Raw genomic sequence first — 13,369 nt, 5'->3', positions numbered from 1 at the left:
GTTTTTAATGAATTCAATATGAACTGGTAAAACAAATTAAGACGTTTTCTTACAAATAGGGGTAACAGTATGGATAGGTAATGATTACTTATAGGGGTCCATATAATCTAAAGCCACTATGGACATAGGTCGGGAGGGTCTCGAGGCTATTTCTCAAAACAGCTGAGAAATACAATGAATTACAGCAACGATTAAACAAACATTTTCAATACTTCTTTTAATTTTTATTTTGGGGTCGTAACGTATAACTTTCCTTTTTTTTTTAATCTTTCATTTGCCCATATTTTATTTTTTGTTTGTAACTTCTATTTAGTTATGTTCATCAGGGAGTCTATAATAATCACTGTACTGTGAACATGCATTGGTAGAATGTGGATAAGAAACCCCCATCCCGACTGAAGCTACCCTTCAATGGCTCCCGCCATCCACACTTTTACCAAAGGCTCGGATGCCAACGATATTATAAAAAATGCATCTAACGATAGTTTACTTCGTGTACACTACAAAACTTAAAAAATACCGCAAATAAAGAAGTACGCTTCTATTGAGATATAGGAAGACCTGGACCTATACTGATAATACTGTTCTGGAATATTTTATAACCTCTTTGAAGACTAAATAACGAATTTCAGTCATTTCGGTGGGATATTGATCGAAACGTGGACCTATACCGACGGATTTTAGACGGGAATGAGGGTAATATGAAGGCGTGGACCTGTACAGACATATACCTGGGGAACAGTTTTATATCACCATTTCGTGGGAATATTGAGGCCACAACGTTCAAAATACCGAAAATCGGGAGGTACCGTTCTATGGGGCTATATGAAGGCGTGGACCTATACCGACAAATGTAAAGGGGAAGATTGAGTACCCCCAACGAAGTCTCAATACCAAATTCAGCTATTTTGGGGTAATATTTAGGCAACAACCTTCAAAATACCGAAAATCGGGAGGTACAGTTCTATGGGGGCTACATGAAGGCGTGGACTTATACCGACAAATTTAGAGGGGGAAGTTTTATACTCCCAAAAAAGGTTATATACCAAATTTCGGCCATTTCGGTGGAATATTGAGGCCACAACCTTCAAAATACCGAAAATCGGGAGGTACCGATCTATGGGGGCTGCATGTAGGCGTGGACCGATACCGACAAAATTCTGGGAGAAAATGTTATACCCCGCGAAGCCTAAGTACCAAATTTCAGCCATTTTGGTGGGATAATGAAGCTAAAACCTCCAAAATACCGAATATCGGGAGGTACCGTTCTATGGGGGCTATATGAATGTGTGGACTTATACCAACAAATTTCAGGTGGGAAGTTTTATACACCCAACGATAACTAAATATAAAATTTCAGACATTTTGGTAGGATAATGAAGCTAAAACCTTAAAAATACCGAAAATCGGGAGGTACCGTTCTATGGGGGCTATATCAAAACGTTGACCGATATATCCCATTTTCAATACCAACCATCCTGCAAGTAATAAAAACTTCTGTACCAAATATTGACTCTCTATCTTTAAAATTGCGAGCTGTATCTTGATTTCAACAGACAGACGGACATGGTTAAATCGATATATGCTGATCAATGATATATATACTTTATAGGGTCTCCGACGAATATTTCGATGTGTTACAAGCGGAATGACAAATTTAATTATACCCTCCACCATATGGAGGGTAAAAAAACATAATACTTTAAACTAATGCTTAGTTATTACAGATTTGTACTATATTTTCGATTGTTATTGTTTTTATTTTGGGTAATAACCGTATTCTTATGGAGGGTATATTAAGTTTGTCATTCCGTTCATAACTCATCGAAATAATCATTTGCGACCCTATATATATATTTTTTGATCAGCGTAAAATTCTAAGTCCGTTCGCCCGTCCGTCCGTGGTAATCACTCTAGCGTCCACAAAAATGGAGATAGGACGCTGAAATTTTGGGAAGATGCGTCTTTTGTTTGCAGGCAGGTCAAGTTCGATGATGGGCTATATCGGTCCACGTTTTTGTGTAACCCCCATATAACGTACCGCCCGATTTCCGGTACGACGTTTTTTAACCACATTTTCAGACCGAATTAGCTAATTATACATTTAGGGTTCCTAGTGACCAAGAATCTTCTGCACCAAAAATTATGGACATAGGTTCACGTTTTCTTATAGCCCCCATATAGCGGTACCTCTCGATTTCAGCTATTTTGAAGTTTTTGCTACACTTTCAGAGTATTTCATGGTGGAGGGTATAAAAAGTTCGGCCTGGCCGAACTTAACGTCTTTTAACTTGATGGCTAACCCATTGGGTTTAATAGATCTTCATAAGTACATATTCCATATACCGTATTTTCTGTTTACCTGTTAAGGCGATGATGATCATGTACTTTAATTTGGTTATATTTCTCTTTCGAGACGAACTAGTTCACAGAAGGTTTTTGTAAATGAAAAAGAATGTCAGAGAAATGGTCATCACAAACCACTACACTACATGTTTCACACTTGTTTGGAGTGAATTTTACCGACATTTGTCGGTAACTCAAAAAATGAGTTAGAAAATCGCACTACAGGTGTATCTTTCATTTATTAACTTTGTCAATTATTCGTTGCAAAAAAGTTATTTACCTTCTGATGTACAATATTAAAAACGCAAAATGTAACGGACAACTCGTAGAGACAGTAGGAACATTTGTACTTTTTTGACCAGAGTTGTTGTTTTTTTTTTTTTTGTGCAAAATACAGAATGCGGGCACTGTATTGTGTAAGATTTATGTCGGCTTTAAAATAAATCCAGTCGTGAGAGGATTCAATTTTGTATGGTAAATCCGGACGATTTTGATCGGATTAACCGAATAAATCTTCGTAATGCGTGTTAACCGCATACAGACAGCCAATGCAAACAAGCTATTATTCTTTAGTTATTGTGAAACACAACATTATTATTATTATTTTTTCAAAGTAAAAAACGTTTAAATATTGGCGAATATAACACAACATTGTTTAATTAAAAATGGATCGTAGATATATTGGTATTTTCTTGCAAAGTTATTCTAATTAATACACTGCAATTACACATTTTCTTTACTTGTTTCGTTTTCATATTTTTTGACAGACCAATTTATTTAGAGTTCTACCAATTTTGACTTCGTCTATTTATGTATGAACACAGCGTACAATTTGTAATGCATTTAGTTTATAAAATTATATAATTGTTTGTTTATTTGTTCAGGGTAGACTGTGCGTCGCTTGGCCTTTGACTCACTATTTCAGTTGTATCGACTAAACATCTGGTTGTCGAGAAAGAGTGATAATATAGCCAAGTGCCACAAAGCAAATCAAATCAGTTGCAGATGAGAAATGGAAGTGAGCATAGATTCGAATATACACACATGTTTAAAGACCATCTGTTAGCCTAACATAAACTCGAATAAGAAATGCGACCACGCTACGCACACATTCGTATATACTCACTTGTATACTCGCACCTTATATGTATTGTAAACTATAAGTAGCAAATCTAATAACCTCATTAAAGGGATCAATGATCTGAGTACAATGCTGGTGACTTTTGGAAACCAATGCGAAACTGTTCACGAGTAATGTTGTATTTTTTACTACGTGAGAACATGTTTGGCAATAATAATGAAACATTGCATCAGACATTCGCGGGAGAAGAGAAAACCAAATAACCATATATATGTACCTTTGTACATACATACATATGTATGTATGTATGAATGTTCTCAAAGCCATGCGGACATGACACTACATCTGTTCGATGTTTTTAAAACTCAAAGAACCACACAGCACGGCGAATGTTACTTCTGCTTTTGGCGGGTTCCACTTATCTGAAAGTGAAAATATTTTTAAAAAAGTAAAAAAGAGATTGTTTTATATTTATGATGGTAACCTTTTGTAATCATATGCTTACAATTTATTCTAAATTTTACCTTTGTCAAAATGATGTCGAAAAAAAAATACTGAATAATATTTACAACAAATACATGTAAATAGCCAAAAGTTGTTGGTGTAGGTTAGGGTGGAGCGATTTGAATACCTTAAGGGGCGCTTCGCGTTTCTGATTCTTGTTATTGTACTGAGCAAAAAAGCTCCCAAAAAAATACGGTAAAAATCGAGCTTCCAGATTTCGACTTGAACAACTGGATACAATACTAATACAATATTACTATATATGGATTTGATATGCCCTTTATATGTATTCCAAGTCTACAATGTCAAGATTACAATGGTCTTTGTATAAATGAAATCGAAATTAAAATTATAAAAGTTAGAAGCAAATCATTGAAAGTGCTTCTGAAATAAGGTGAATTAATTATAGTTATACGCTAGGGGGTACCATAAATAAAATAATTTTTATAAATCATACGCCGGATAAAATTCCAGAATTACATTAATACATATGTATATGACAAATGATAACACCGTCCGAAACCCAAAATTACATATGAGCCGGTCTATATTCCTCGGAAACTATATAACTTTATATAATAATTTTTATTTATTGCATTCAAGTATAAAAAGGACATCACAAATTTCCTTGGCTTTTTTCACTCATATATTTCCTCATTCCTTCGTTTTTGGCTGCATTTCTATGGTCGTCGCTGCTGTAGACCAATGCCTAGAAGAAATTATAAAGGAAATTTGACCTTGACTATTTTGACCTGAATATGAGGTTTGGTGGATTTTATGTTTTCACAATTAGTTCTTTAAGACAAGAGCTACACGTGTGCCTCCGAGAGCAAATTAAAATTCTTAGGGGTTTAGAAGATATGAGCCTGGCAAAATGATCTCTTTTGACAAAAATTTCCCAAAGCACGTGCCTTCTTATTGTTAGTCTTCTATCATGCTGCGGTGTCAGAATATGGTTTGTTCGTGATTATACCCTACACCACCTTGTGGTAAGGAGTATTATGTCTTCGTGCATTAGTTTGTAACGTGCAAAAGGAAACGAGATAAACCCATAGTTCCTTTTAGGGATATACATAGAATCACTTTCTGAGGCGATTTACGCATGTCCGTCTGTCCATGTATTTTTGTAAACAAAGTACAGGTCGCATTTATTGTCCGATTCGCATGAAAATTGGGGAAGATAGTTTTTTTATCCAAAGGACGAACGCTATTTATTTCGGTAAAAATCGGTTCAGATTTGGATATAGCCCCCATATATATCTTCGCCCGATTAAAGGCATTTGGTGCACGAAACTCGCTATATATGTACGATTTCAATGAAATTTGGAATGTGCGACGGAATTTAGTCTAGAAATAAGTGTGCCAAATTATATAGAAATCGGTTTAGATTTAGATATAGCCCCCATATATATTTTCGCCCGATTTACGGAATTTAGTGCACGAAACACGCTATATACATATGTCCGATTTCAATTAAATTTGGAATGTGCGATGCTATTTAGTCTAGAAATAAGTGTGCCAAATTATATAGACATCGGTTCAAATTTGGCTATGGCTCCTATATATATTCTCGGCCGATTTTAGGTATTTGATGCACGAAACGCGCTATATATGTACGATTTCAATCAAATTTGGAATGTTTGCCGGGATTTGGCCTAGAAATAAGTGTGCCAAATTATATAGAAATCTGTTCAGATTTGGATATAGCTCTCATATATATTTTAGGCAGATTTGAGGTATTTGATGCACAAAACAAACTATATTTGTCCGATTTCAATGAAATTTGGAATGCGTGACGGTGGTTAGTCTAGAAATAACTGTGGCAAATCATATCGAAATCGGTTCAGATTTGGATAAAGCTACCATATATATTTTCGACCGATTTGCTCGAAACACGCTATATATGTCCAATTTTGATGACATTTGGGCTATGTGACGGAATTTGGTCTACAAATAAATGTGAAAAATTATATCAAAATCTGTTCTGATTTGGATTTAGCTCCCATATATATTTTACATATTCACAGTGGTGTGGGGTATTATATAGTCGGCCCCGCCCGGCTTTGATCCTTTCCTTACTGGTTTTTTAGTTTTGTTCATGTTTTTTTGTTCATGTTGCATGAAGCATTTCATGTAAATATTTATAAAAAAAAATAAAATAACAAGCTAGGATATTGATATTTCGGGAAGTGTTGCACTACATAAAAGATTTTAACATGTATTTTTATTTATTTATTTATTTTTTTTTTTTTTTTTGAAAAAATATTGCCGGATGTTTTCAAAGTATTTTTAAGTATTTATTTATTCAAGGACATTTTTGTTGTCCTTGTTATCCTTGAATGAAATAAATGAAAATTATTATATAAAGCCAATATTCTCACCTTTAATATGATACCAACACCAGCCAGCTGCGTTTAGTACAAGTATTTAAAATATTTTTTTGAAAATTTTTGTCCATTAAAATTTCAATGTCTTTTAAAAGATCAACAGGATGAGAAAACGAAAAGTCTTAAATACCATTTTACTCAATTTGCCTATAGTTTCAGACGTAATTTTTTGAAAATTGTCGCACGGTATACAAAGTAAAGGATGGACAATGTTCAATAATGATTTTGCGATGTACTAGAGAGTTTTTAATTATTAGGATGGTTGGCGTTTTTTTTTTTTTTTTTTTGGGATGACGACTTCTATTTTGCTTTTCAATTTTTTTTTCTTTTATTACAACTGAGTTCAAGACTCATCGAGTAATATTACTATATTTTCATGAATATTTAGCATATGTTGACATTTGTGGAGAGTAAATAATTCAATAATTATACTCTAAAGAATAAGTGGTATATCTAGGCTAAATCCATTGGCCGTGTTCTTCTTATTCTTCATTTATCATTATTTTTATGATAGCGAATTTTTGTGGCATATGTCTGAGCTTGCTTACTTATTTCCTCTGTGACCAACTTTACACCAAGATCTCTGTGGAGATCACTATTGCGTACATACCAAGGAGCTTTTACAATAGATCGCAATATTTGATTTTGTAATTTTTGGAACTTGTGTGTCAGGCTTAATCCCATAGTCGTTGTTTTAATATTTTATTAAAACAACATTAATTTATTTGTGGGAAAAAGTTAAACTAATTATTGTATAACGATTAAAATTGTGTACCGTAAAACATTGATATTTTTTAGGAAACAAAAAAGGACAATTCGGAAAAATATATTGCGACACCCTTCAAACCTACATTGAATATTTTATGGATTATTCTACCCTCTTTTAAAAATTTCATGCTGATCATGAACGTACACCGAAATTCATTTTAAGGTGGGGCATGAAATATGATTTTTAGAAACAAAATGTTAAAATACATATATGTGTGTGTGTATGTGTGTGTATGTATGAAAAATCTTGATTTCAGTGGGCGTACGTCCCTGTAAATGGTAAACCTAGTATAACCTTGAGCATATGATTTTCATTCATTTTTACAGTGTTTTATTTCATTACAAATGTTTTTATTTTGCCGGCTCCCACGTTACACCGTTAGTGTTTTTAACAAATAAAACAATGTGATGAAAATTATAATAATATAACAGAAATAAAAAAGAAAAGAAAAATAAAATCAAAATCCTTCAACTTGAGAAATGGGCGTTATGTCCGCTTCATAACGTTGGTCATAAATCCGAACCATAAATTTAAGTTTGTTTATTTGTAATTTGTACTTATACATATGAATATATAGACATATGTATGTATGTACGTTTGGGTGATTAGCTGAATAACCTGAACATATCGTCGGTGTCATGCTTAAGTGTTCCATACGCCATTTTTGACTTTTTGAGATACATGTGGTTTTTAGGGTTTTCCGGTATGCTCTTTCTGAATTTCTAGTCGGCTTTCTCCTATCTGCTCTAGTTTTCGAGATATCTACGCCTCGACGGGAAAGCTTCAACTTTTTTCAGTTATGAAATTAATATTTTAAAAATTTACAAGTTTAAAAACACATTTCAAAAATCAGAATTTTAATTTTCGATTTAGAAGTATTTAATTTATTGAGGCAAAGATGGAAATTTTTTTGTCACTTTGTTCCATGTGATTTACAAGATTTCACATTTGTGTCATAAGTGCGGATATGGAACAAATCGACAAAAATTCTTTTTTTAAAAAAAATCTCTATAACTTTTATATTTCAATACATATACCTCTAAATTTTTGCAAATATGTTCTATATACTATTATCAATATTTCAAGTCAAAAATATAAATATTTGCTTTAGCCAGCTCCAAGCAGTTGTGACGCAAAACATTAAAATACGATTATCTCAAAACAGGCAAATGGCGTATGGAACACTTAAGCATGACACCGACAATATGTACATCAGCACCATGCATACATTCATATTTATAAATATGTATATATACATACATACATATTCATACATATATTGTTGAACAACGCCGAAATGTATTAGCAAAAATTTCTATGTTATATGTATGTACGTATTATTGGTCTCAAGAAACGTGTTTTCTTCTTTGTTTTGATTTTGATGTCGTGCCTCCACATATACATATAAATATGTACGTAAAACAAAATTAGGTGGAATTTTTCTCGGCACAAGCGCCTAAATGTACAGTCTATAATTTAAAAATATGTTTTTTGTTGTAGTAGAAGAATATTAGCATACGAATATATGAAATTCCATTTTTCGATTTTCTCCGTAACAAAAAAGTCGACATCAATTTGTGTAATTTGGTCAAAGGCTAATCTCAAAATTGATTAAGAATGTGAAGGCAAATCGAGTGTATGATTTATGCTTTTATAGGTTTCTTGGACGATGTTTTTAAAAAACGTTCTACAAGGGTGTCTAAATTACAAAATTATGAAACATCTTTTAAGTGCTCGATTTCCTTATTCTTTTTCTCCGACTTGGATTGATACCAATCAAAATTAAAAAAAGAATATATACTACATTTAAGTCTCTACGATCTCAGTAAACAACTTTCAAAAACATAATGTCCTCCTAGGATTGTTATTATTTTTTCCTGTTCAGATCCGTAAACCGCTCAAATTTCCTTTTTCCCCTGCTCTTCGGATCTGATAATTGATCTAATTGTTTTCTCCAAAAAATTATAAAATATATTTGACCACAAGTATAAAATAGTGATTATGCAATAACAATTATTAAATCTTATAAGTTTTCTTGTCCAATGTGTAATTAGTTACTTCATTATCTTCATTATCAATTAGTTCTATTGAATGGATTGGATTGCTTAAGGTCAGAATATAAGGTCAGTTCACTTTTTAATAACAGATTTTATTAACATGTTTCTGCCTTACACATACATATATTTCACATACAAAAGTATATAATAATAATATTTTTGTAACATCGACTTCCCAATAAAACTCTACTTTCTTCTCTCTTTCAGCTCCACCATAGTTTTGGGGGCTCAGAAGTACAATTTTAGACTTACATATCGATCGCTCGCCAGCTTTGTTTATGGCAATCCCACGCATTTTACACCTGCCACCCAAAACTATGTGGATGAATGCGTTGATCTATGCCGTCCCGATCGTATACACATTTGCGACGGCAGTGTTCAAGAAAGTCAAATATTGCAGCAAATATTGGTGAAGCAAAGGACTATTACTCCCCTAGCAAAGTATGAAAATTGTTGGCTAGCCCGAACAAACCCAGCTGATGTTGCTCGGGTAGAGTCACGTACATTTATTTGCACCGATCATAAAGAACAAACTGTTCCCGTTACTGACGAATCTACTCCCGGCGCATTGGGAAATTGGATATCTCCTGAGGACATGCGTAAAGCTATTGCTGAACGTTTTCCCGGTTGCATGAAAGGTCGAACAATGTATGTGATTCCCTTTTCGATGGGACCTGTGGGATCACCTCTATCAAAAATCGGTGTAGAAATTACAGATTCGCCATATGTCGTAGAGTCAATGAAAATAATGACTAGAGCCGGATCAAAAGTTTTGGATCACATGCAAAAGAGCAATGAAGAATTTGTTAAATGCCTCCACTCAGTTGGTACACCCAAAAATGGAAGACATGCAATGCCTTCTTGGCCTTGTGATCCCGAGCGTACAATTATCTTGCACAGACCAGATAACAATGAAATTGTATCCTACGGTTCCGGATACGGTGGCAATTCTTTGCTTGGTAAAAAGTGTTTTGCTTTACGTATTGGCAGCACTATTGCAAAACGAGAAGGATGGCTGGCGGAGCATATGCTTATTTTAGGCATAACCAATCCTCAAGGCAAGAAAATTTACATTGCTGCTGCTTTTCCTTCTGCTTGTGGGAAAACTAATCTTGCTATGATGACCCCCACGTTACCAGGTTATAAAGTGGAATGTGTTGGCGACGACATTGCTTGGATGAAATTCGATAAAGACGGTACCTTGAGAGCAATTAATCCTGAGAATGGTTTCTTTGGTGTGGCCCCCGGAACATCGATGTCCACAAATCCCATAGCAATGAAAACTATATTCAAGAACTCGTTATTTACGAATGTTGCATCCACTTCAGATGGTGGAGTGTTTTGGGAAGGTATGGATATAAACAGCATCAGAGGTGTAACAGTGACTGATTGGCTAGGTAAATTATGGTCTCCGGAATCTGGAAAATCTGCTGCCCATCCCAATTCCCGTTTTTGTACACCAGCAGCTCAATGCCCTATCATTGACCCGGCATGGGAAGATAGTGCAGGTGTTCCCATAAGTGCAATACTATTCGGTGGTCGCAGGCCAGCAGGTGTGCCCTTAGTCTATGAAGCGCGAAACTGGTCACATGGTGTTTTTATGGGAGCTTCGATGCGTAGTGAAGCTACCGCAGCAGCAGAACACAAAGGTAAAGTCATAATGCACGACCCCTTTGCCATGCGTCCATTCTTCGGTTATAATTTTGGCGATTATTTGAAGCATTGGCTCTCTATGGAGTCGCGTGGAAAAGTACCGAAAATTTTTAATGTCAATTGGTTCCGTAAGAGCGATGACGGCAAATTTTTGTGGCCAGGATTCGGAGATAACTCCAGAGTACTTGATTGGATTTTCCGTCGTGTCGAAGGTGAGGAATGCTATCAAGAATCGCCCATAGGCCTACTGCCTAGCCCAAACTCCATCAACACTCAAGGTATAACATCTGAGATAAAAATGGAAAAATTGTTTCATTTGCCCAAAGATTTTTGGTTACAAGAAGCTGCAGATATTGAAAAGTACTTTAAAACCCAAGTCGGATCTTACTTGCCAAGTGAAATTTCTGCGGAGTTGCAAGAACTTAAAGATAGAGTTTCGAAAATGTGAAAACGAATTTAACGATATTTTTGAGAAAACATATAGACTGAAGGAATATAATAACCGTTTATTGAATTGTAAATATGCACATATAAAATTCAATAATGTGTTATGTAATAATTACTGTTGATTTTTATATAACTATATATGTATATGTTCTTTGCAAATAAAGACTTAAATTTTTCATGTATGCGCATTATTATGTATCAATATTTGGACTTGAAAAGACTGATTTATACAAAAGAGATGGTCGACTTTTTTGGTTTTACATTACCGTATTTATGTTTTTTTTTTTTTTGCAAATATGCTCCCTCAAAGTTATTTCACGAAAACTTCTTCAAAAAACAATTTTTTATACCCCAAGTGTCAATTGTTCGCTGGAATAGATACATACGTGTTTAAAGAAACACTCTAATTGAGAATTTCTTTAGCACACTGATGAGGGTTTGTGGGGAGATATGAAACTATAGTCGTCCCGTCCTAGTTCATTGGCAAATAATACCCTTAATAAACAAAGCGTTGCACTCCTCGATAAACAGTAGGTCCCAAATCATTGAGCTAATATGATTCGGGGTGCACTCATTGATATGAGAGAAGTCTCGCCTGTCCATTTTGGAATGTTTGTGGAACAATTGTTATTACGTGGTCAGATTGATTCTAATAGCCCGTTTCCACGGTACGGCGCTCGTTCTATATTCGTTGTTCGACCCATAACTACAAATAAATTACTTATTTCCCCACACAAAATTCTATGAACGAACGACGATTTTTCTACGTTGTTCGATTAGAAATACTCTCTGAACGACGAATAAGTTTGTCCCATCCCTAACAAATGAGAGAATTTATCGAAAAAAATAATTATGACATGTCTAAATTCAAAATTGAAAAATTTGTTGAAAACACAAAAATTTTTAAAAAAAAAAGGAAAAAGATGAGTGAAAATTAATGAACTAAAAATTTTATATAGATGCAGAAGGAAGATGGTTGTGTTTCCTACTTAATTCCACAAACACTTCTTGTCAATTAGTTCAAAATCGCGTAAAAAATCTGAAACAAAAAGGAAAGAAATAACTGAAAGTCTGTATAGGTACACAAACTTTGTTTTGACATGTCTCTCTCTTTAATTTTGAAAATAGAAACATATAAAAATATATTGAAAATACAAAATTATTCAGAATTTATGGAAAAAATGAATGAAATGTGTGTAGTTAAATATATAAGATACATTTGAAGAAAAGTCTGTTGCTTTTCCTATTCATTTAATGTATATTATATGTGTTTTAGGTTCACATTTTCGTGAAAACAAGGAAACAAAAATGAAGGAAATTTTGTTTATGTTTCTGTTAATTACGAATGGTGTCGTGGAAACGGGTTAATTCGTGTACGTCGTTCGACAGGCGAACAACGTAATTGAAACGCTCGTGTGAACATGACATAAACGTTTAATAAACTCAAAAATACATGGTTTAATAAGAAAGGTTAGCCAAAGCTTTATGTCAATTTAAATTTTTTCATTCCAGTATTCTTAAAACTTCAAAACAAAATACACAAAATGTGTATGTGTGTGGGGTGTTTGAATAATATGCCAAACAATTTTAAAAACAGTCGAATTCAATGATTTTTAAAATTGTTTTTAGGCCATTTGAATGGAAAAAATTCGTCAGATTTGCATTGAAACAATCATTTTATCTTATTCACAACTCGATTATGTGGAGAAAACTTAACACTTCATTCATTTTTATCGTTTTTTAAAAAATGCTCAAAAAATACATTGTAAACAAACCCACTTGTTGCTTTTATTTTGAAGTTTTAGGAATTCAGGAAAAACAAGGGTTCTATAGATTTTTTTCATTTAAATCTACCTCTTTAGTTATACCATGCAAAAATATATTTTTTATGATTTATTTTTAAGAAAAGTGTAAATCTTTTTAACTGATATTTTTTAAATGGAAAGGCACATGTTGATCTAACTTTTTTGTTTGTGGCAAATGACACTGTTTATACCCTACACCACCTTGTGCACCTTGTGGTAAGGGGTATTACATATGTCTTTGTGCATTAGTTTGTAACATGCAAAAGGAAACGAGATAGACCCATAGTTCCGTCAGTCCGTCTGTCCATGTATTTTTGTAA

The 13,369-nt window shown here is 33.9% G+C and overlaps 1 protein-coding gene across 1 annotated transcript in view; it reads left to right on the top strand.

Moving 5' to 3' along the window:
* LOC141404900 (phosphoenolpyruvate carboxykinase [GTP]-like) overlaps window positions 1–11,426 on the top strand; it is a 65,965-nt gene extending 54,539 nt beyond the window's left edge. The window contains exon 2 of the mRNA XM_073988726.1: window positions 9,352–11,426. Coding sequence (XP_073844827.1) covers window positions 9,352–11,245 — 1,894 coding nt within the window. The 3' untranslated portion in view covers window positions 11,246–11,426. The remainder of the gene's footprint in view (window positions 1–9,351) is intronic.
* The last annotated feature ends 1,943 nt before the right edge of the window (window positions 11,427–13,369 follow it).

Source organism: Musca autumnalis, unplaced genomic scaffold (assembly GCF_047663935.1).
Source record: "Musca autumnalis isolate F117 unplaced genomic scaffold, ASM4766393v1 scaffold_5, whole genome shotgun sequence".
Lineage (NCBI taxonomy): Eukaryota > Metazoa > Arthropoda > Insecta > Diptera > Muscidae > Musca > Musca autumnalis.
Note: the sequence above shows the minus strand (reverse complement) of the source record. Positions and strands in the feature narration are given on the sequence as shown.